Source organism: Lepidochelys kempii, chromosome 13 (genome assembly GCF_965140285.1).
Source record: "Lepidochelys kempii isolate rLepKem1 chromosome 13, rLepKem1.hap1, whole genome shotgun sequence".
Lineage (NCBI taxonomy): Eukaryota > Metazoa > Chordata > Testudines > Cheloniidae > Lepidochelys > Lepidochelys kempii.
In genome coordinates this window covers 35118175-35141126 of record NC_136392.1, presented here as the reverse complement: position 1 = coordinate 35141126, position 22952 = coordinate 35118175, and the positions used below count along the sequence as shown (strand labels likewise).

The 22952-nt window shown below is 62.8% G+C and overlaps 3 protein-coding genes across 20 annotated transcripts in view; 2 read left to right on the top strand and 1 right to left on the bottom strand.

Annotated features, from left to right (window-relative positions):
* The first annotated feature begins 2795 nt into the window (after positions 1–2795).
* LOC140897046 (uncharacterized) lies at positions 2796–5555 on the top strand. The gene is made up of 2 exons (XM_073309316.2): positions 2796–2878; positions 3664–5555. Exon 2 carries the CDS (start codon positions 3684–3686, stop codon positions 5055–5057), a length of 1374 nt encoding a protein of 457 aa, XP_073165417.1. The 5' UTR covers positions 2796–2878; positions 3664–3683; the 3' UTR covers positions 5058–5555.
* A 1874-nt stretch (positions 5556–7429) lies between these two features.
* Positions 7430–18013, top strand: PARP2 (poly(ADP-ribose) polymerase 2). 14 transcript variants are annotated; one of them, XM_073308520.2, is made up of 19 exons: positions 7430–7595; positions 9329–9466; positions 9550–9668; positions 9996–10208; positions 10560–10694; positions 11651–11721; positions 11960–12010; positions 12149–12245; positions 12403–12478; positions 12553–12649; positions 13080–13233; positions 13541–13679; positions 13836–13899; positions 13983–14117; positions 14331–14455; positions 14767–14866; positions 15016–15114; positions 15290–15414; positions 16032–16258. In XM_073308520.2, exons 1-19 carry the CDS (start codon positions 7516–7518, stop codon positions 16189–16191), a joined length of 2178 nt encoding a protein of 725 aa, XP_073164621.2. In that variant the 5' UTR covers positions 7430–7515; the 3' UTR covers positions 16192–16258. The 14 variants fall into 14 exon arrangements, with proteins under 14 accessions (XP_073164621.2, XP_073164625.2, XP_073164622.2 ...); XM_073308524.2 differs by having other exon boundaries at positions 7431–7595; positions 9329–9446; XM_073308521.2 differs by having other exon boundaries at positions 7431–7629.
* Positions 16593–22952, bottom strand: part of TEP1 (telomerase associated protein 1) — a 23660-nt gene continuing 17300 nt past the window's right edge. For 4 of the 5 annotated variants that reach the window (XM_073308508.2, XM_073308511.2, XM_078848212.1 and 1 more), the window contains 16 exons: positions 21586–21739; positions 21160–21372; positions 20810–20970; positions 20285–20401; positions 20080–20187; positions 19848–19974; positions 19677–19741; positions 19438–19570; positions 19129–19271; positions 18826–18947; positions 18497–18643; positions 18256–18376; positions 17855–17966; positions 17587–17699; positions 17058–17162; positions 16593–16823 (listed from right to left, as the gene is read on the bottom strand). In XM_073308508.2, the coding sequence (XP_073164609.2) occupies positions 16629–16823; positions 17058–17162; positions 17587–17699; positions 17855–17966; positions 18256–18376; positions 18497–18643; positions 18826–18947; positions 19129–19271; positions 19438–19570; positions 19677–19741; positions 19848–19974; positions 20080–20187; positions 20285–20401; positions 20810–20970; positions 21160–21372; positions 21586–21739 (2136 nt within the window). In that variant the 3' untranslated portion in view covers positions 16593–16628. The remainder of the gene's footprint in view (positions 16824–17057; positions 17163–17586; positions 17700–17854; positions 17967–18255; positions 18377–18496; positions 18644–18825; positions 18948–19128; positions 19272–19437; positions 19571–19676; positions 19742–19847; positions 19975–20079; positions 20188–20284; positions 20402–20809; positions 20971–21159; positions 21373–21585; positions 21740–22952) is intronic. The other variant, XM_073308509.2, reaches the window with a different exon arrangement.

Here is a 22952-nt window from a genome sequence, read left to right as displayed (position 1 = left end):
ACAGCTGCACATAACACCACACAGAGATTCCCAAGGTTGGGAATTGAAAGAGATGGTCTGGCTGGGCTCTGCCCACTAATTCACCTCCCCCTCCCGGCCAGCGGTCACATGGGGCATTTCAATTGCTTCCCAAAAGCTCTTTGAGCCCTGTCTGAACTGCCCGCTGGGTGCAGCTTACATCTCCCCGGAATAAATATTCACCAAGAGCCCCGGGCAGATCTCCACCCAGGGGCAGGTTTCAACGTGCAACCTCCGTGCCATGGCCCCCACCATGCCAGGAGCAATGCCCAGGTTTCCTCCTCAACTCCCAGCCCAGCAATGCTGGGAAAAGCTTGGGAATGTAAGAGAAGCTGGTTTTGGGGGGTGGGGCTGCAGTTCAGGCACCACCTGGGCAAATGGCCCCAATTGGACTCATGCACCAGACCCAGTGCCCCCAAGATATGCGCCAAGGTTCCAGGCAATGGGGATTCGAAAGCTGCTCTGAAGCGGATCTGGCACCTGCCCCAGCCCCACAGGCAGAGATCTGGCTGGGTAGCCAACAACCCCTCCCTCCAGGGACCCCTACAGCTCAGCCCACAGGGAGGCAGATTGGGTCTCAGTCCGGCTGCCCTGGTCCCCAGGCTCAGCACCCCTCAGGCCCAGCACCGCCTTGGGTCCTGGATTCGGCCCGGGGCACAGCTCTGGTTTCAGCGAAGCTGGTTTAGCAGGAGGCGCCAGTCTCCTGCGCCCATGGCTTGCCCAGCGCCAGTCCCTATGGGGGGAGGGAATTAGGTGGCTCAGTGACCCAGGGATGCCCTGAGTGGCTAGTACTCTCCCTGCCCCCAGGGATGGGCAACCCCCCCGGCCCCGCTGCTACATAACCTGTGTCCCAGGCTCCTCTGCACTTCGTCCCCAAAATCCACTCTAGGCTTTGGGATCCAATGGAAGTTGAGGCTGGGCACCAAGACTCCTGGGTTCTATGCCAACTCTGAGAGGGGAGTGGGGTCTAGTGGTTAGAGCAGGGGGGGGGCAGGGAGCCAGGACTCCTGGGTTCTATCCTGGCTCAGGGAGGAGAGTGAGGTGCAGTGGCTAGAGTGGGGGGCTGGGTGAGTTGGCATCTCCCTTCCAGCCCCTGTGCCGTGACTGAATCCCACCCCGAACCTGCAACGTGAAGAGGGGTGTCCTGGAAAGACACACCCTAACCCTAATAGGAAAGTGGCCAAGAACTATCACTCCCAGCATCCCTGCTGCTGGTGGACTACTCCTCCCAGCATGCCGTGGATGGGCTAGGCTGGCCATTAACCCTTTGTTCATCGCAGCCCAGAGGGGAATGGGTTGGACTATGGGAAGAACTGTGAGTAGCGACTTTCCTGCACTGCTGTCATCTCCGTGCACACACACCAGGCTCTCTGTAATCTGCATCTACATGTAGTTCAGGCTGCTTGGCAGCACATTGTCCCTTTGCAGAATGCTGAAGCATGCCAAATGAAACCTAGCCAAAGCAGGAAATGCACCATTAAGGGTGCCTGCGTCACCTTAACTCTGCCCTCATTCTGTGACTCCCCATGAACACAGGTAGTGTAGTGCTCCGCCATGAGCCCCGTGGTGGCTGAGATGCACAAAGCTTTTCCCCTCCTTTCCCAGCCCCCTTGTGCCCTCAGGCGTCCTGGAACATGGTGAAGAGACCAAAAGCTTGCCCACCCCACCCTCCTTCCAGCCCCCTGGAGCAGGCTGTAGCAACGGGGGTTATGTGGCCGCAGTCCAGGCGGTGGGCAGCCTCACGCTAGCAGGTGGCAGCAGTTGTTGGTGAGATGAGGATGGTAAATTGCTGGAAAACCCAGCCTAGCATGGGGACTTCAGGGCCCTTCAACGGGCAGGCTGGGAGGAAAGGGCACTGGGGGAGGGGCCAGAAAGGGGTGAAGGGGGCCCCAAATCCCCGCACACACAGGTCGGGGGGCAGGGAGAGGGGCTCCGTCCCACCTAGGGGCTGGACCCCTCAGATCTGGGAGCACACACAGGAGCAGAGAGCAAGTGGGACTGACAGTTGCCCCTGCTCTTGTTCTCCCCAGTGTGTCCCCCCCACACCTCCAACCCCAACCTCTCTCCCCTCCCCTGCCACCCAACCCCATTTATCTCCCTCCCCATAGCCCCCCTCTCCTCACTGCAGCCACAAATCCCTCTCCTCCTGTTCCCCACCCCCTGCTCCCAATGCCCCTCCCCTCCCAGGATCCACTCACAGGGAGATTTTTCCCCAAATACTTTGGGGAGTGCGGGAAGGGGGATGTTGGGGTACAGTGGCAGAGCTGGGGATACAGGGGTGGGGGGTCCATGAGAAGAGCTGGGGTGCACTTGCAGGGCTGGGATACAGAGTGGCTGGGGGTGCAGGGGCTGAGCTGTGAAGTAGGCTGGGGTGTAGCCAGGGGCAGGTCTGGGGGTGCATGGGGAGCGATGGGGGTACAGCGTCTGGGGGTGCACAGAGGGAGCTGGGGTGAAGAGGGACTGGATGCGCTGGTAGGATTGGGATACAGAGGGGCTGGGATGCAGGGGCAGAGCTGGGGGTGCAGGGTCTGGGGTTACCTGGGGATAGCTGGGGTGTACTGGCAGGGCTGCGATACTGAGGGGCTGGAGTGCACAGCAGAGCTGGGGGTATGGGATGGGGGGTGCACAGTTGGGGTGCACGGGGAGCTGGGGATACAGGGTTTGAGGGTGCACAGGGAGAGCTGGGGTGCACTGGCAGGTCTGGGGGTACAGGGCCATACACCCTCCCAGCACAGGGGCGGGGAGGCCCCGCGGTGCATGCCGGGAGCTGCAGGCCCGCGCAGGGCATGCCGGGAGTAGTAGTCCAGCCCGGGGACACTGGCTCTGAGCGGTGTCCGGGCGGAGCGCGGCGCCCCCTGCGGTAAGAGCTGAGCCGGGCCAGCGCTGTGGGAGCGGGGGCCGCTTCGGCTGCTGGGCTCGGAACCCAGGAGTCCGGCCCCCTCCCCCGCCAGCCACCAGACCCCGGGCTGGGCTCGGAACCCAAGAGTCCGGCCCCCTCCCCCGCCAGCCACCAGACCCCGGGCTGGGCTCGGAACCCAGGAGTCCGGCCCCCTCCCCCGCCAGCCACCAGACCCCGGGCTGGGCTCGGAACCCAGGAGTCCGGCCCCCTCCCCCTCCCCCGCCAGCCACCAGACCCCGGGCTGGGCTCGGAACCCAAGAGTCCAGCCCCCTCCCCCGCCAGCCACCAGACCCCGGGCTGGGCTCGGAACCCAGGAGTCCGGCCCCCTCCCCCTCCCCCGCCAGCCACCAGACCCCGGGCTGGGCTCGGAACCCAAGAGTCCGGCCCCCTCCCCCGCCAGCCACCAGACCCCGGGCTGGGCTCGGAACCCAGGAGTCCGGCCCTCTCCCCCGCCAGCCACCAGTCCCCGGGCTGGGCTCGGTACCCAGGAGTCCGGCCCCCTCCCCCGCCAGCCACCAGACCCCCCTCCCCGGGCTGGGCGCAAAACACAGGAGGCTGAGCTCCCAGCCCCACAACGCCCCAAGCTACTAGTCCCCACTCCCCCCCCCCCCCCCCTTCCAGAGCTGGGATAGAACCCAGGAGTCCGGACTGCCAACTGGCCCACTCTACACCTAACTCCCCACCCCCGAGTGGCGACAGGCCGGCCTGGGGTGCTGTCCATCTCCCTGATGTTTCTCCTCCCGCAGGTGCTGGGACGTGGAGCAGGATGGCCCAGGGGACCCCTCCTGTGATGTTGACCCCAGCTGGGCTCGCGTCCCTGCGGCGGGGTGGAGCCAGTGCTCCCCAGCAGGAGGGGGACAGCGGGCACCAGGCTAGTGGAGACGTAGGGCCGGATGTGTGGCGGGAAGAGGCGCATGGAGACACGGGGACGCTCTCAGATCTGGGCAGCCGAAGGAAGGGGGACCATGGGAGCCAGGCCGTGGGGGAGGGGGAGCAGATGAGGGCCAGGGGACAGGCTGTCCCGGCGCGCCCCCGGCGTTACGGGTGCAGCGTGTGCGGCAAGGCCTTCTCGCAAAGCTCCACGCTGATCGTGCATCGGCGCTCGCACTCGGGCGAGCGCCCCTACGCCTGCGAGGAGTGTGGCCGGGCCTTCGCCCAGAGCTCGGGCCTGGCCAAACACCGGCGGGTGCACACGGGCGAGCGCCCCCATCCCTGCCCCGAGTGTGGCCGGCGCTTTGGCAAACGCTCCAACCTGGCAGTGCACCGGCGGGCCCACACCGGTGAGCGCCCCTTCCCCTGCCCCTCCTGCCCCAAGGCCTTCGCCCGGCGCGCCGACCTGGCTGTGCATGGCCGCACCCACACCGGAGAGCGGCCCTACCGCTGCGCCGACTGCGGCAAGGGCTTCAGCACCGGCTCCAACCTGGCGCAGCACCGGCGCACGCACCAGCCCGATCGGCCTTACCGCTGTGCCCAGTGTGGGAAGGGCTTCCCTGGCAGCTCGGAGCTGCTGCGCCACTGGCGTTCCCACACCGGGGAGCGGCCTTACCGCTGCGGCGTCTGCGGCCTGGCCTTCGCCCACAGCACAGTGCACCGGCGCCACCAGCGGGCCCACCTGGAGGAGTCACCCTACCGCTGCGGAGACTGCGGGCGCAGCTTCGCCCAGCGCTCCGACCTGGTGGTGCACAGCCGCACACACACCGGCGAGCGGCCCTACCGCTGCCCCGACTGCCCCAAGGCCTTTGCCCAGAGCTCCCACCTGGCCACCCACCGGCGCAGCCACACCGGCGAGCGCCCCTACCGCTGCCCCGACTGCCCCAAGGCCTTTGCCCAGAGCTCGGCCCTCACTGTGCACCGGCGCACCCACACCGGCGAACAGCCCTATGCCTGCGCCGAATGCGGCCGACGCTTCCACCGCAGCTCCAATCTTATCCGTCACCAGCGCACCCATACGGCCGAGCGGCCCTTCGCCTGCCCGCAGTGCGGCCGACGCTTCCACCGCCGCTCCAACATGGTGGTGCACCAGCGCACCCACGCCCGGGCCAAGGGGCGCTGCCCGCCGGCCACCGGGGATGCTGCCCGCTGGGGGACCTTGGAGACAGAGAGCCCTAGCCCTGTGCCCTCTGCCACGGGGACTACATAGCCCTGTCCTGACCCTAGAGCTATGCTTGGACGCTGTGCTCTCCTCAGCCCGTGCCGGGCACAGCGCCCCCAAAAGGCCCTCAGTGAGGCGGGGCAGGCAGAAGGCTGGCACCAGCCTGGCAGGGAGAGTGCTCGGCACAGCCCCTTTGACCAGCCACGAGGCCCAGCTGCAGTAGCAGCAGTGAGACGAAGTCGGCCGGGAGCTCAGGGGCCGTGTTTGCACCTCGAGAGCAATTAGCCGGGGAACTGCCCCCTCCATTGCTGGGTGCCGTTACAGCCAGACTGTGCTGGGAGCCAGGCGCTAGCTCCACCACCAGATAGGTGGTGGCCGCTGGGATCTTTGCCAGCTCCCGGCTCTGGAGTTCAGGGCCCAGCTACCGCCGGGACGGGGACGAGGATGGGCTGTGGGCTGCAGGCTGCATGTGGGGAGGAGGAGAAGCTGGGGCTGGGTTCAGATGGGCAGATGCTTCTGTTTTGAAATAAAGCATTTGTACCCTTTTGTGAGACAATCCCTGTTTCCTCAGGGGCCGGGAGCTTGGCCCCAGGGGCCTTCGTCCCACTGGGAAGCCACCCTCCCCAATGGTATGTGGAATCCTACCCACACCTGGGTCACGCCCAGCCTTAGAGCTCATGGGTGGGGAGGAGGGGCAGGACACATGGTCCCAGCATGCACTGTGAGCGTAATGCTCTCCCCTGGTCTGGAGCACCCAGGTGAGAGGAGGCAAGCTGAAAATCTGGGGGGAGAGGAAGAAAATAATCTGCATGGGGGGAGGAGCAGAAGGGCCCATAGTTGGGACAGTGGGGGGCTGGTCTGTAGTGGCTTTATGGGCCAGCCTGAAATAGGCTGGATTAGCGAAACTGCCCGAGTCCTGGTCTGGATGAGTTATAATAACCAGACTGGGGTCATCTATACAGGATCTTGGGGAGGGTTCCAGTGATCTGAACTGGGCTACGAGTCCCTGTGGTCCATATGGGACTATATTGGCCCAGGCAGGGGGCTTCATAGATTCCAAGGCCATAAGGGACCATTGTGATCTTCTTGACTGACCTAGTATCTCACAGGCCAGAGAACAGTCCCAAACAATTCCTGGAGCGGGTGTTTTGGGGAAACATCTGAGCAAGATTTAGAAATTGTCAGCGATGGCGAATCCACCCGGTTCCTGGGACATTGTTCCCGTGGTTAATTACTCTCCTCATTAAAAAGCTATGCCTGATCGCATGGACCAGATTGGATTGGGATATATGGCCTGGCATGTGTCTGTAGTGGGTGAGATGGCTTTATTCTGTAAGAGCCCACAAAGGGGTGCTGGTCAATATGGGATTATAAGGCCTGGGTGGAGGGAGGTCAGATGTAAAAGGGTTTGGAGGAGAATGCTCTGAATTGGGTTGTGAAACCATATAAGGGGTTGACGGAAGGGTTGTATACAATTACCTCCTGGTCTGTACTGGAATATATGGCCTGGGGTAGAGCAATCCCAACTGACAAAGCTGTATTGCCCTGATGTAATTATCTGTTGCATCCAAAGGGGGAATAAGTGACGGTCGCAAGATCAATTGCTGAAAACATAGCCAGCGGCTCGATGCAGGCTATATCACCCTACAGCCCTAAGAACAGGGTTGCGTGGTGTCCAGCACCCGGGCCCTGCCTTTTTTGGTTGCATGGAATAAGCAGCAGGTCAATATCTTGGGTCAATATCAGTCGGTGGGCAGCTCTGGGCCGTATTCACAGATCCGGATCTCACAGTAGTATCTGAGCCCATCACAACTGTCAGTGACTTTATCTTCCCCATGGCTCTGGGGGAATGGCAGGGGGGTTTATCCCATCTGACAGCTGGTTTGCATGAGTTTGTGGGGAGACTGCAGGGCCCATACAGGTCTATATGACCTATGGCAGGCAGCAAGGAGGGTGCAAGGCACATACAGGGTGGCTGTAGAGAGGGTTCAGGATCCATACAGCGCTGTCCACCTAAGGGGAAGCAGGCTGAGTGGGGTTGGGGACCCCCCCAGGCCCATCGCACTGAACCACTGGCTGTTGGGAGGTTGCAGGGCCCATATAGCGCTGTATGGCCTTGGAGACGGGCGTATGAATTGGTCACCTTCTGAGCGGCAGCCCCTGCAGAGTTAGGGGCTATATAACGCTCCCTGATATTCTGAGTTTACAGGAGACGGTGAACGAGTGGAGCAACTTTCGGCATGAGCCATGGCGTATGCAAATCGCACCCCTTCCACGTCTGCACAGAAGAAGGGTCTAAAGAGGGTCTAAGGGGGAGCGCGAGCTCCCAGCATGCACCACCCCCGCTATGCAAATGCCCGGGCTCCGCCCGCCGTTGAGTGTCGCCGATCGGGTGAGCTAGGGGTGTGTCTCCCATAATGCATTGCGCGCCAACCCGCCCGACTGCTTAGGGGGCGGGGCTCGGGCCCCTCCACGCCGGCGACCGCAGGGGCAGGGGACGGAGCTAATGCAAATGAGCGATATGCAAATGACGGTGGGCTGCGCGAGAGTTCGGTTACCGGAACGTTTCCTGGAGCGCGCGCGCGGGTGGGAGCCGCCGCCGCCGCCGCCGCGCCGCCAGGTGGGGGGAGGGGAACCCTAAGGGGGTGCAATGGGGCGGGTGAGCATTGGGGGAAGGGTGCAGGGAGAGGTTGCGGTGCAAGGGGGTGGGTTTGCAGTGAGGGAGGGGTGCAGAGGGACCTTACGGGGTGCCATGGAGCTGGGGTTGGAGTGGGGGAGGGTTGAGGGGGAATGCAGGGCGACCCTGGGGGTGCAACAGGGCTGGGGTTGCAGTGGCGGCCTGGGGGCATGCCGTGGGGGAGGGGGTGTTCTGGGCGCAGGGAGTAAGGGTCCTGGGCAGATTGCACGGAGGGTTAGGATATTGCGGAAAAGGACCTAGGGGTGACAGTGGACGAGAAGCTGGATATGAGTCAGCAGTGTGCCCTTGTTGCCAAGAAGGCCAATGGCATTTTGGGATGTATAAGTAGGGGCATAGCGAGCAGATCGAGGGATGTGATCGTCCCCCTCTATTCGACATTGGTGAGGCCTCATCTGGAGTACTGTGTCCAGTTTTGGGCCCCACACTTCAAGAAGGATGTGGATAAATTGGAGAGAGTCCAGCGAAGGGCAACAAAAATGATTAGGGGACTGGAACACATGAGTTATGAGGAGAGGCTGAGGGAGCTGGGATTGTTTAGCCTGCAGAAGAGAAGAATGAGGGGGGATTTGATAGCTGCTTTCAACTACCTGAAAGGGGGTTCCAAAGAGGATGGCTCTAGACTGTTCTCAATGGTAGCAGATGACAGAACGAGGAGTAATGGTCTCAAGTTGCAGTGGGGGAGGTTTAGGTTGGATATTAGGAAAAACTTTTTCACTAAGAGGGTGGTGAAACACTGGAATGCGTTACCTAGGGAGGTGGTAGAATCTCCTTCCTTAGAGGTTTTTAAGGTCAGGCTTGACAAAGCCCTGGCTGGGATGATTTAACTGGGAATTGGTCCTGCTTCGAGCAGGGGGTTGGACTAGATGACCTTCTGGGGTCCCTTCCAACCCTGATATTCTATGATTCTATGATTGCATTGGGGGTGGGGGACGCAGTGGGGTCCGGAGCTATTGCAGAGTTGCAGCAGGGGAGGGAACTGGTTCATGGATCGCTCCGTAGATTATGATGGTCCATATAGGGCTGTGTGATTGGCCAGGGGACGGGAGGGGACATGCTCATTCATACAGGGCTGGGTTTTGCTGGTATATACAGGGCTGTGTGGATCTCCATAGGCTGGTCTGTATAGGGTTAAATGGGGGGGGGCGCTGATCCACACAAAGCTGTATGGATTGCCGTAGCCTGGTCAATATAGGGTTATATTGCCGGAGGGGTGGGTAAGAGACTCTGTGGATTGCAGTACAATGGCCCATCTGGGGCTCTAGGACCTGGGGGCGGGGGTTGTGCTGGTACATACAGGGCTATATGGATTTTGATAGGATGGTCTGTACAGGGCTATATGGCCTGGAAGGGGGGGTGGTCCACACATGGCTGTATGGATGGCAGTAGAATGGTCTGTATGGGGCTATATGACCTGGGATGTGTTTGTGCTGGTCCATACAGGCTGTATGGATTTCGGTAGGATAGTCTGTATAGGGCTATATGGCCTGGAGCGGTGCTGGTCCATACAGGGCTGTATGGATTGCAGTAGAATGGTCCATATGGGGCTATATGGCTTGGGGATCACAGTCTGTGGATCCCTGCCTCCCTTCTCTCTGCTCACCAGCCCCCTTGTCACTCCCAGGATGAGCCGGAAGCGGAGGGCAGCCGAGGTAGGAGACGTGGGCCTGGCACTGGAGCTGCGCTGGGAGTGGCAGGACCCTGGCGGCACCTGGCATTGCTTCGTGCCTGAGGAGAGCGAGGTACTGACACAGGCGGCCAGGTGAGTACCCTGGCGGGGGCATGTCATGACCTGGGCTGTGGTGGGGGAGTCACAGGCCCTGAGCTGCTTCCATCTCCCCCCAGGGCAGGGAAGCCCAGCGTGACTGTGGGCTCCTGTGTGGACCTGCGGCGGATGGTGCAGCAGAACGGACAGACGGGGCAGGACAGATGCGTGGCAGCAGCCATCCAGGACCAGGACTCCTGTGAGTGCCCAGGGACCCCTGGTTGGGGGAGCGGTGTTGTCCCGGACGCCTGGGTCCCATGCCCTGTCCTGATCACTCCCCTGAGTTATGGGGCCCCCTAGGGGTGAACACCCTGCTCTGCTATCCGGACACCTGGGTCCCATGCCTAGTCACGGTCACTGCCCCAGATGCTGGGAGCTGGGGGGCCCCCCGGGGTGAACACCCTGCACAGCCACCTAGACACCTGGGTTCAATGCCCCGTCACAGTCACTGCCCCAGAGGTTGGGAGCTGCAGGGCCCCCTAGGGGTTAGTGCCAGCAGGGAGCTAACAGGGTGCCCGCGGCCCAGATTTCGTGTGGTGCTGGCAGGGGGACAAAGAGGGGCAGTGGCTGCCCTACCCTGCCGACACCTGCCTGGCGCTGGAGGGTGTGCGGCGTGGCAACGGGGGGCCCAGCCTAGAGGTGACGTTCAGCCGGACCCGCTACACATTGGACACGGCCCAGATGACCCAGACCAACGTCAGAACCGGATACCAGCGCCGGATGGAACGGAGGGAGTCAGGTACGAAGGGAGCCAGGACTCCTGGGTTCTCTCCCTGGTTCTGGGAGGTGAGTGGGGCCTAGTGGGTAGAGCGGGCTCTGTGGGAAGCTGGGGGAAGGGGTTCAGGCTCCCAGGGCCCAGTTCCGGTTGGTGAGCAGGTCTCAGGTACCCGGAGTGGGGCAGGCCTCGCTATCAGAGCGTAAGCTCGTTAGTCGTTAATCATCCCCCAGGGAGCTGGCTGGAGAATCTGATGCTAGGCATAGCTGGGTCATAGCGACGACGCCCAGGGTGGCTCGCCTGGCACTGAGATGCGGCCAGCTCTGGGGTGTGGCACCCTCCCCTCCCCCTCTGACCTGTGGCCTCTCTCCACAGATGCTGTGGATGACGATGGGGCATCTGAGCCCAGCTCCATCCCTGGCTTCTCGTCCCCACAACGGCCCTCAGCACCAAAGAGACCCCGGGATGGTGGGGCCAGCCCCAACCCCGGAGCCGGGGGAGAGAGCACAGGTGAGGGGTGGCGAACTACAGCGCCCACGCTCTGTCAGCCTCTCTCTGCCAGCTGTTTGCTCCAGCCCTGGTTTTATGGCTCTTCCCCCTTCCAATAGTTTAGCATCTAAAATGTGTGTCCAGGAATCCCAGCTGTCCCCCAGCACCTCACTGCTCCTGGAGGAGTCACTTCGCATTGGTCCATGCTCAGCCTCGTTCTGTGTTTCTGTGTAGCCGTCTTGGCGTCACTTCCCCCTCCACCAGCCGGCATCACCGACAAAAGTGTCCTGGCTACAACGGCGATGATGTGTGGGGATCTGTCAGTTAGCCAATTTTTAATCCGTGTTTTGGGCACTTTGTCACTAGCCTGCAGTGCTTGGTTTTCAGTCAGGTCACACAGTGCCAAGTCGCACACCATATAAAGTTCCCTGTATCGACAAAACCCGTAATGCCACTAATAGATGAGATCAGCTTTGTTTGTTTTCTGTGAAACCTGCCTGCCTTGTTGAGGTTCCTGTGCTTTAACCTGGGTCGTGTGAATCCCGTATCAGCTTTTGTGTTATTCTGCCCAGGCTTTTCGTCAGGCTAACCAGCCTAAAGTTACTCACTTGCGCTGCACCCGTCTGCTCTTTGGGAATGTCCCCGCTATCCCAGGGTTGATTTCAAATGAATGCCAGCAGGTCAGAGATTATCTCGGCCAGCTCTTTTGCAACTCTTGGGTGCGAGTTAGGCAGCCAAGCTGATTTGGAAACGGGTGTGATTTATAAGCGCCTCCCTTATCCTGTGCTAGGAGTGCATGGTCCGGCCTTGTTCCAAATGTCGCGCAGACATCGGCCTTGTGGCTGCCTGGGAAGGGGCCAGTGGCATGGCTGGAGCTCCGTTGTTCCTCGTGCGCCAGGCCCTACCTTGGCTCAGGTCCCCAGGATCCCTGCACTGATATCTCTTAACCCCTCCCCCTTTCTGTTTGTCAACCCCAGAGGTCATCAAGACCCTGATTGTGAAGGGGAAGGCGCCGGTGGATCCCGAGTGCTTGGCTAAACTGGGGAAGGTAACGCAAGACCTCCTGCCCCAGGGCTGTCCAGCCCCCACCCCCCTGAACCAGCCAATCCCTGACCTGGAGCGGGATCAGAGCCAACGCCCCCTAGAGAGGAAAAGCCCCACACCCCTGAGCCAGTCAATCCCCACTGGGGTGGGATAGGGGCCAGCGCCCCTTAGAAGGGACTGCCCCTCATCCCATCCCTTCTGAGGGTCAGTTGCAGCTCAGAAAGTGCCTATCTCTCCCCCAGGCCCATGTTTACTGCGAAGGGGACGATGTCTACGACGTGATGCTGAACCAGGTGAGTGCAGCACTGTGGCCCTGCTGGCCAGGGGCACCACCTGCCCAGGATCTGTGACAAGGAGGGCTGCTGCGGGCAGAGACGCCCCCAGCCCTGTCCCTGACGCTCAGCCCCCATGTCTGTCCGTCCGTCCCCCAGACCAACCTCCAGTTCAACAACAACAAGTTCTACATCCTACAGCTGCTGGAGGACGATGGGTCGCGGAGCTACAGTGTCTGGATGCGCTGGGGGCGCGGTGAGCGGGGCGGGGGCCATGGGGGGGCTGGGTGAGTGTCGTGGGCACTAGGCATGGGGCACAGGGCTGGGGGTGTGTGGCCAGGGGCTGGGATGTGGCAGGGGTTGGGGTGGCGGGGCAGTGCCCCCCCATCACCACATCTGTCCTGTCCCTGCAGTGGGGCGGCCAGGCCAGCACATGCTGGTGTCCTGCACTGGGGACCTCGCCCAGGCCAAGGAGATCTTCACTAAGAAGTAAGTCCCTATCTTCTCCCCCAAACCCCTTGGAGCTTGCCCCCTCCTCGCCCTCCTCTCTGGTCTCTCCCCAGGTTCCTCGACAAGACCAAAAACCACTGGGCCGAGCGGGGCAACTTCCAGAAAGTGCTGGGCAAGTACGACCTGCTGCACATGGACAGCCGACCCCCTGTGAGTGTGACCCCCCCCACGGCCCCCCATAGCCCCGTTATGACCTGCACATGGACAGCTGACCCCCCGTGTGACCCTCCCTACAGCCCCCAGTTCCCTTACAACCCCCCCTGAGATCTGCACATGGACAGCCGACCCCCAGTGTGACCCCCTCCCACAGCCCCCCATCCCCCTTCATCTCCCAGTCCCCCTACAGGCCCCCCATGCAAGCTGCACATAGACAGCCGGCCCCCTGTGAGTGTGACCCCCCCACACACACAACCCCCTGCCCCATACGACCTGCACGTGGACCCGTGACCCCCATGCAGATCCCCCAGCTGGCGTGGGGAAGCAGTAAGCCCTGTGTCCCACCTCCGTGGGAGCGATGGGGGGTGATGGGAGGGGGGTGCTCTGGGCACTGCTGGGAGATGCAGTAACCACTCCCCTGCAGGCCACAGAGCTGAGCTGCGCGGGGGCCCCCCAGCCCCAGCTGGCCTCACAGCTAGACCCCCGAGTGCAGGCGCTGCTGGGGCTGGTCTGTGACCTGCAGGCCATGGAGGAGATGGTGCTGGAGATGAAGTATGACACCAAGAAGGCCCCTCTTGGTGAGCCCCCCATGGGCGTGGGGGAAGGGATGGGGGCGTAGGGGCTGGCAGTTCTGACCCACTTCCCCTCAGGGAAGCTGACAGCAGATCCAGGCTGGGGTTGGGGAGGTTCTGGGGGTCAGGGGATCTGCAGGGAGTTGGAGGACCCCCCCCATGGGCGCTGGTGGTTCTGACCCACTTCTGTCAGGGAAGCTGACAGCAGATCCGGGCTTGGTTGGGGAGGGCTCTGGGGGGCAGGGGATCTGGGGGTAGTTCAGGGGCCCCTGGGGGGTGCCAGGTGCTGGTCGTTCTGACCCACTCCCCCCAGGGAAGCTGACGGCAGAGCAGATCCGTGCTGGGTTCCAGTCACTGCAGAAGGTGGAGGCAGTTCTGCGAGCCGGGGACACCGGGCGGGCCCTGCTGGAGGCCTGCAACGAGTTCTACACCCGCGTGCCCCATGACTTTGGGTCAGTGCCCCCCCTCTACCCTCCCACAAGTGCTCCTGCCTTGCTCATGCCCCCTGGCACCCTTCCCAGCATGCCCCACCCTGCTGAGTGCCCCCTGCCTAGGGTTGGCAACTTTCTACTCCCAAAAAACCAAACACCCTTGCCCCGCATCCCCAGGCTCCGGACGCCCCCATTGATCCGGACACGGCAGGAGCTTCAGGAGAAGGTGCAGCTGCTGGAGGTGAGTTGGGAGGGGAGTGAGGATCTGTCCCTCCATCTCTCTGTCCATCCCCCTCTGACCCGCCAACTCGCCCCACCACCTAGGCCCTGGGTGAGATCCAGATTGCCATCAGGCTGGCACACTTGGAGCTGCACGGCCAGGAGCATCCCCTGGACCAGAGCTACCGCAAGCTGGGCTGCGAGCTCCGCCCCCTGGACCGGGACTCCGCCCACTTCCAGGTCAGGGGGCTGCGTGGGCTGGGAGGGCCCAGCAGTGGGGAAGCTGGGGGGCAGCTGCGGGGTTTGGGCAAAGGGGGCAGTGTGGGGCTGGTGAGGGGGCAGTGATCAGGGGCACCTGTTGAGGGGAGGTTGAAGATGTGGGGCTGAAGGGGGCCAGGCAGGTAGGGAGGGGGGCAGGGCTGGGGTTGGCTCAGACCCCATGGCTCCCCCCAGGTGCTGGAGCGGTACCTGCTCTCCACCCATGCGCCCACCCACCGTGACTACTCCATGGAGCTGCTGGAGGCCTTTGCCCTGCGCCGGGCTGGCGAGCCCCCCTTCTGCACCAGCCTGCCCAACCGGTGAGGGGCTGGGGGGAGCGATCCAGGGGGCTGGGCTGGGGGGTGTCCTGGGGCCAGTAATCCAGGGGGCAGGAGCAGCTGGGGGGAGCACGGGGTGGAAGAGGTAATTTGTCCTGGGCCTGGGGGGTTACGTCTGTCTGCCCTCCGAGCTGAGCGCTAGAGCCAATGCATGCTTGGGCGCAGGAGGTGGGGCAGGGGTTGGATCCTAGCCAGCAAAGGGGCTGGGGAGGGGAGGGGGCAGGAGGCTAGGCATGGGAGGGAAGGTTTGGGGGCTGGGAATGGGGCTCACCCCCCCCATTGTTTCCCCCCAGGATGTTGCTGTGGCACGGCTCCAGGCTGGGCAACTGGGTGGGGATCCTGAGCCAGGGGCTGAGAGTGGCGCCCCCTGAGGCCCCTGTCACCGGCTACATGGTGAGATTCCCCCTTGCCCCCAGCTATCTCCCCACCCCCCACTCAGTCCCCTCCCAGCTGCCTACCCTGCCACCTGCCTATCCCCCCCTCGGCCCTTTCCGAGCCCCCTCCCATTCAGATCCCTGACTGGCCCCTGCCCCCCGCCCCAGTTCGGGAAGGGCATCTACTTTGCAGACATGTCGTCCAAGAGCGCCAACTACTGCTTCGCCTCACGCCAGCGCGACGTGGGCCTGCTGCTGCTGTGCGAGGTGAGCACCACCCCAGGGCCAGCTACATTGCGGGGAGCCTGCCTGGCTCTGGGAGGGGAGTGGGGTCCTGTGGTTAGAACAGGATGGGGCTGGGAGCCCAGCCTCCTGGGTTCTCTCCCCGCTCTGGACAGGGTGGACGGGCAGCTGTGGACTTGGTGCCCCTCTCCTGTTGCAGGTGGCCCTGGGCGAGTGCCAGGAGCTGCTGGAGGCAAATGCTGAGGCCAGGAAGCTGCCACCTGGGAAGCACAGTACCAAGGGGCTGGGGAAGCTAGCGCCCGCCCCCGCCAACAGCGTCATGCTGTGAGTACTGGGGCAGGGCTGGTACCCCATCGCGCTTGCCCTGAGTGATGGGGGCCCGGTAGGGACGGTCTGAGGGGAAACTCTGCCCTGTGGCACGATGCTCCAGCCTGGATCACCTCCCTCTGGCTTGGCACAGTGCTAGAGGGGGGCACCATCACCCCTGCTCACCCTAGAGACTCGCTTGGCCCCAGGAGAGGCTGCTTTGGGGAGCTTTCCTGGGGCTCCTTGTTGCAGGGCCCCCCCAGTTTATTTTGTGCCCCCAGGCAAGCTGATGGGGACACTTAGAGCCAGCCTGGACCCCCCCTGGTTTGGTTCCAGGCCCAGAGGAGAAATTGGTGTCGCCTTTGAACAGCTCAGCCCCAGCCCGGGGGCTGACCCAGCTGCCAGCTCAGGGCAGTGGGTGAAGGCTGGCGAGGGGAGAACCCAGCCTGGTGCAGTGGGTCAAGCGGAGCCAGGTGCCCTTCACAGCTGCTGCTTGGTGCCAGCCAGCAGAGGGCTCAGGGGAAAGAGCAGCAAACCCATACAGCCCAGGAGCCATGGGGGCCGAGGGGGAGAGAACTGGGCAGCTGGCGGGGTTGAGCTTCCCTTGCTGTGACCCCTGGCTCATCTGCCCCTAGGGATGGGGCTGCAGTGCCCCTGGGCCCAGCAGTGGAGACGGGCGTGACAAACCCCCACGGCTCCACCCTCAACTACAACGAGTTTGTCGTCTACGACCCGGGCCAGGTGCGGATGCGTTACCTGCTCCAAGTGCGCTTCAACTTCGTGCAGCTGTGGTAAGGGGCCCTGCGTGCCTCCTGGGGAAATGGCCCTCTGCCTTCCTACTGCAATAAATTTGGTACCCGTCCCTGATTGCGCCCTGCTGCATTTCTAGCTGCAGCCACTAGGGGGCAGCATGCTGGAAAGGGGGGACAGGGCTAAGCCCAGCAGGGGGTGTTTCTCCCCCCAGTTAGGCATGGGGGCTTGAGATACAATGTTGCGATCCTCTTGCCCCCATTCAGCCCTATGGAAAGGCCAGAAGCGGTAACACGAGGGTGGGGACCCGGGGCCTGATCGTTACCAAGTTTCTCAAGGGACCCGGTGGGGGGGGGCGGGGAGAGACAGGTCTCTGGCCTCTTAGCCCCCCCTTCGCTCTGGGGCTGGCGCTCGGACGGGACAGCTGAACAAAGGCCGCATTCTTTGGAGCTCAGTTGGTGGCTTTATTGTGTCATTGGTGCTCACACGGGTTGGGGTTCAGCCTCGTCACCCAGGGGGGCCAGGCCCTGGCCAACTTCCTCGTCCCCCCGCAGACAGGCCCACTCCAGAAAATAGACGTTGCCCAGGATGTCGCCCACAGCCAAGAGCAGCTGGGAGGCTGGACCAGGCCGGGGTTGTAGGCAGGACACAGGAGCAGCGCAACGGAACTGCCCCAGCTGCAGAGAGAGAACCGGGGTCAGACAGAGTCTGGGGCTGTGGGTTGGGAGTGAGGGGCACCAGCAGAGCTGGGCTATCAGGGGCTGCAGGATGGGACTGAGGGGCACTGGCAGGGCTGGGCTGCGGGGTGGGAGTGAGGGGGCACCTGCATTGTTGGGGGGATGGGGGCAGGGCTGTGCCAGCAGGGGGCTGCGGATCAGGAGTGAGGAACATCATCATTTCATGCCACCTACCAGTCTCCCCGTGGCGTGCTCCCAGATCTTGACGTCTCCATCCAGCGCTGCCGTCACTAGCATGTCCCCACAGCTGTGCAGCGCTGTGACCTTGGCGCTGTGAATCTGAGGGGCACAGGCCATGAAAGGGTTAACGTGTAGAAGGCCCCTGCCCCAGCCCAAAGGGGTCGTACCATCAGCTGCCCTGAGGGTTTATCCCAGACTTGCCGCTTCCAGGGAAGAGAACGAACCCTCCAGCCCCCACAAGCTGACCTGAGGCTGCAGCTGGCCTGCACCGGGTTCAGCAGTGGCCAGACAGGAACGGCTCTGGTTCTAGGCCCAGCCCCTCGCAAGGATGGGGATAACTCTCTTGTCATTGGCTGTGCTGGGAGTTAACCCTGGACCCTACTGACCACACCGCTGACCCGCAAGGAGGGAAACATCTGCTGGGCTGACAACGGCCGCAGAGGGAAGACACACACACTGCCGAGCAGAGCGGGCTGTTGTCAGCAGGGAAGGAGGGATGGGCCCCCGACGCAGATAGGCTCACCCGCTGTTGCTGCCACCCCTCGCTGCTCCAGGACTCGGCTGCATCATCCTCCTTGCTCCACAGAGCCCGAGTCCAGAGCATCCCGTCGGAGCCGGCGAGGAGCAGGGATGAGTCTGCAAGGGAACAGAGCTGAAACTTCCGACTGCCCCTCATGCCTAATCTAAAGCCCCTGCTGGCCCTGCCCTCCCGACCCGCAACCCACTACTAGCCCAGTCCTGCCCCATTCCCCAGCCCTGCTGGTGCCCCTCGCTCCTGAGCCGGGACTCACCGGGGCTGAGCCAGGCACTGCTGAACCAGCTGGAGTCAGCATCTGTATCCCGATCCCAGAGGCGGATCTCGGCCTCCCAGGATTTCTCCAGTTCCTCTGACTCCCCGACCCTCTATAGAGCAAACAACACTGGTGTGGGCACCTGGACTCCTGGGTTCTCTGCCAGCTCTGGGAGGGGAGTGGGGGCCTAGTGCGCTGGGGGGGGACTGGACACCTGGACTCATGGGTTCTCTGCTACGGGGGCTAGTGTGTTGGTGGGAAGCAGGGAGGGGGGCGGGGTTGGGTACTGGGATACCCAGGTTCTCTGCTGACTCTGGGAGGAAAGTGGGGCCTGGTGCATTGGTGGGGGGGAGGACGACGGGACAGGGCTGGGCACCTGGGTTCTCTCCCTAGTCACTCACCAGTTCGTACAGGGTGGGTTCTCTCACCCCCTTCCACAGAAGAAGCTGCCCATCCGGGGTCACAGCCACGTCAAACAGGTACTCGGGGGGGTCCAGAACCCAGGCATCCGGGCTGACTAAGCTACAGGGGCAGAGACGAGGGTCAGACCCAGGAGCAGAAGAGACTGCTCCCCTCTTGAACTCCCCATTCACCAAAGGAGCTGCAGGCTCCCCCCCCCCCCCCCCCGACTCACTCTCTCACCAGAGGCGCTTCAGTGCTGTCCAGTGGTTTCTGAACAGCAGCACCTCCCCGTTCGCCAGCCCCAGGACCAGGGAGCCAGGGGCACCGGCCGGCCCCATGCAGGTAACGGGAACTGCCCCGTCCCACAGGGGGTGCTCACGCTCCAGGCTGAGAGAGAGAGAGAGGCAATAAGTGCATGGCCCAGGCCAGCTGCAGAGACTGGTATAGGAAACGGGGATTGGTAGGGCATGGCCTGGCCCTTCCCCTCCCTGCCCCCCAGGGAGAGATAGGGCCAGGAAGGGACCCAGGCATCCAGCTCGGCCCCACTCCCCCAACCCCCTGCAGCTCACCTGAGGGCCCCGGGACGGGGGTCGCCGTGCAGGCCCCACAACCAGATGCTCCCGGTCGCCGCTGCCACCAGGAGGCTACAGGAGGAGGCAAAGCCGAGAGCACAGACACCACGCGAGCCTGCCTGTGTAGGAGGGGGGTAAGTGGGGGCTGGACTGAGGCCCCCCTCCCACCTTCCCCCCGCCACCCTGACAACCTTCCTCCTGCCCCCATCCTGCCCACTCCATCCGCCTTCCCCCCTCCCCTCATCAGCCTCCCACTGCCCCCTCACCCCTGCTGTCTCCCCATCCCCCCTTCCAACCTACCTGCACTGCAGCCAGGGCCTTCGCCTCCCCCCACGCAATCAGCTCCCCACACTCCCCACCCGACACTGCCAGCGTCCCGTCGGGAGACCAGGCCAGGGCAGAGACGGCCCCACAGTGCCAGCCAGGCCCCTCGGCGCCTCCTGCTAGGAGAGAGACAGGCTGGGAGCCAAGACTCCTGGGTTCTCTCCCCAGCTCTGGGGGTGGAGTGGGATCTGGTAGGTTAGAGCAGGGGAGGGCTGGAAGCCAGGACTCCAAGGTTCTCTCCCTGGCTCTAGGAGGGGTGGGGTATCCGGTGAAGGAGTCTCTTACCCGCTTGCCATGGTGCTGCCCACATATGCACAGAACCATCCCCCGACACCGTCAGGACACGGGCAGCAGCCAGGCTCACGGCAGCGCCACACACCGGGGCACTGTGCCCCACCAATGCCCGCGGGCGGCCGAACTACAGGCAGGAGAGAGAAGTTAGCGGGAGGTGGGGGTGGGGGGCAGCCAGTGCCCTAGAGCAGGGTCCCCATGGGGGGGAAAACAGCTCCCGGGTCCCATCTCACCTCAAAGGGGCTCCAGAGCTGCACCCGTCCGTCACACCCAGCCGTGGCCACCATGAAATTGTCATCTGCAGGAGAAGAGAGACACGGAGAGACGGGCACTGGGGGAGGGCAGGGGGCACTGGAGGTCAGACCTGCACCAGAGGGGGCAATGCCCCATCCCCAGCCACTCACCTGCTCCCACAAAGCTGGCGCCCTGGTTCACCAGCCCGGGGTGTGCCAGGAAGCAGGTCAGCTCCACGCCCAGCATGTCCCACGCTGCCAGAGTCCCGTCGCGGCCCACCGCTAGCACACGCCCGGCCTGCACCGAGAGAGGGGATCAGGGATGGGCCTGTGCCCAGGAGAACGGACAGAGTGCCCCCCATGCCTGGCACCGTGCCCCCGCTCCCACCCCCCGGGTCCATACCGTGGCCAGGACGGTGCTGACAGGGCCGCAGTGGGGCAGGAACTCACGGAGCCGCTGGCCAGTTGCCGGGTCCCAGAGCCGCACGGTGCCATCGCTGGAGCAGGACAGCTGTGGGGGCAGAGGAAGGGCAGGGGTCAGGCAGAGACAGAGGGAGGCCTGCCCCACTCATCCCCCTCCCAGCTACACCCCCCCACCCCCCACTCACCAGCAGGGGCCCAACCCAGATACAGCCGCTGAGCCAGTCACGGTGGCAGAACGGGAGCGAGCGCCAGAGGGCGGGGGCTCCCGGCGCAGGGCCTCCCACATCCCAGCACAGCAGGGTCTGCAGGGACACGGGCTGGTTAGACAGGCACAGATACAGCACGTCCGCTCCCCCACGCCTCCCAGTGCCCATCTCACAACATGCCTGCCCCACACCGCCCCCTACTGCCCATCTCGCAGCACGGACGCTGCACAACTGCCCCACCCCATCCCCTAGTGCCCATCACACAGCACAGCCGCCTCACAGTGCCCCCTAGTGCCCATCTCACAGCACGGACACCACACAGCTGCCCCACACCGCCCCCTAGTGCCCATCTCACAGCACGGACGCTGCACAACTGCCCCACACCATCCCCTAGTGCCCATCTCACAGCATGGCCACCCCACACAGCCCCCTAGTGCCCATCTCACAGCAGAGCTGCCCCACACCGCCCCCTAGTGCCCATCTCACAGCATGCACGCCCCTCACCTTGTCCCTGCCCCCTGTGGCAAGGTGCTGGCCGTCGGGGCTGAAGGCACAGCAGGTGACAGCGGCCGCATGGCCCCTCAGGATGGCCAGGGGGGCTGGTGGAGGGTCCAGGAGGGCCCGTCTCAGTGTGTCAGCCAGCCACAGGCAGATGGTGAAATCCTCTGGGGGGGGGGGAGGGTCAGACTCTGGGCCCCAATGCCCCACCCCTGCCCTCCCCATACTGCCCCCCACCCTATAGTCCCTGGGCTCTCCCAGCCCCGCCAATGACCGCTGAATCTCCCCCACACTGCTCTGGAAACACCCTGCCCCCAGCCCCTCCCCACATCCGCCCCCTCTGCCCCCAGCCTTACCCGAGGCAGATGCCAGCAGCTGGGGCGAGGCGGCCAGGCCCAGCACAGCCCCCTCGTGCCCCCGCAGCTCCCACAGGGGGCAGGCTGGGCCGCTTTCCAACACCCAGCCACGCAGGGTCCCATCCCCGCTGCCTCCGGCCAGCACGGCATCCCCAAGCCAGGCCAGGCTGGGCACCGCCACCCCCCCCGCCGGGCAGCGCCGCCCGGCCGAGCCTGCGGGGAGAGGGGAGAGTGAGTGGGGCTGACACCACAGGGAACCCAGGAGTCCTGGCTCCCACCCCCCACCCCACCGCAGAACTCAGGAATCTTGGCTCCCAGCCCCCACCCAACCACAGAATCCAGAAGTCCTGGCTCCCAGCACCCCCCCACACCACTAGACCTCATCCCCCCCGAGCTGGGACAGAGCCCAGGCATCTGGGCGCTTACCCCAGGGGGTGCTGTAGACCCAAACATCATCTGAATGGTGCCCCACGGCGAGCAGGGTGCCGGCGGGGTTGGGGGCCACGCAGAGGGCTGGAGAAAGTGGCCCCGAGCCCAGAGTGCCCCAGGCACAGCCCAGGTGCCCCGGCCAGAGCTGGACCTAGGCCACAGATCAGAAGTTAGCGCTGTGCCCCCCAGTCGTGTTATGGACTTCAACTGGGACCATATAGAACATGGTTGCAACCAAGGTCCTGTAGTGGCACCAAATCTTGTATAAAGGCGGTCAAATAAGGTGTCTAAGACAAGGTTATGGTTTGCTGGTTAGGATTGTGCTGTCTATATGCATGTATCATTTTTGTATTTAAAGTTATAAGTATTGGCTCTATACTGTCTGTAGTTCAAACGTATGCTATGCTTCTGGGTGACACCCGAGACAAGTTGGTGTCAGCTCTGCCTAGCCTGCTGGATGGCCCATTAAGGGCCATCAGCTATACAAGTGACCCATTGAGAGAAGGCAGACACGCCTGGGGACTCAGCAAGGTGTGCAGGGACCTGCCTATGGAGAGAACTCTGAGGTGTTTCCAGGCCATGTGAGGGACAGCTTGTCTTTGGGAGAAAGAAAGAGAGACCACATGGCAAGAGACTATAAAAAGCTGCTGCAGCTCCTCCATCTGGTCTTCAATCCTGCTTCATACCTCTGGAGGGACTTTGCGACACTGAAACTTTGAACGAAGGACTGAATGACCCATCCCAGCGGTGGATGTGCTCCAGAGACTTGATTTGAACCTGCAGTTTATTCCATCACTGCTGCAAGCCTGAGCCAAGAACTTTGCCATGACTGTATGTAATTGTTTCCATTTAACCAATTCTAGCTCTCATCTATAGCTTTTCCTTTTATGAATAAACCTTTAGGTTTTAGATTCTAAAGGATTGGCAGCAGCGTGATTTGTGGGTAAGATCTGATTTGTATATTGACCTGGGTCTGGGGCTTGGTCCTCTGGGATTGGGAGAACCTTTTTTCTTTCCCTGTGGTATTAGTTTTCATAACCATCTGTCCCCATAACAAGGGGCACTGGTGGGGATACTGGGAAACTGAAGTGTCTAGGGAATTGCTTGTGTGACTTGTGGTTAGCCAGGGGGGTAAAACCAAAGTCTTCTCTGTTTGGCTGGTTTGGTTTGCCTTGGTGTGCACAGAAAGGCCAGCCTTGGGCTATAACTGCCCTGCTTTGAGCAATTTGTCCTGAATTGGCACTCTCAGTTGAGTCCCGCCAGAACCAGCATCGTTACATGCCCCCCCCCCCACAACTACCAGCTCTGCTGGTGCCCCTCACTCCCAACCCGCAGCCCCTGCTAGCCCAACCCTGCCCCCTCCC

Coding starts and splice junctions, on each gene's coding strand:
- LOC140897046 (XM_073309316.2), top strand. CDS start 3,684: ATGGCCCAGGGGACCCCTCCTGTGATGTTGACCCCAGCTGGGCTCGCG.
- PARP2 (XM_073308513.2), top strand. CDS start 9,072: ATGGCTGTATGGATGGCAGTAGAATGGTCTGTATGGGGCTATATGACC. Junction 12,246..12,402: donor CTGGATGCGCTGGGGGCGCG/GTGAGCGGGGCG, acceptor CTGTCCCTGCAG/TGGGGCGGCCAGGCCAGCAC. Junction 12,650..13,079: donor ACATGGACAGCCGACCCCCT/GTGAGTGTGACC, acceptor ACTCCCCTGCAG/GCCACAGAGCTGAGCTGCGC.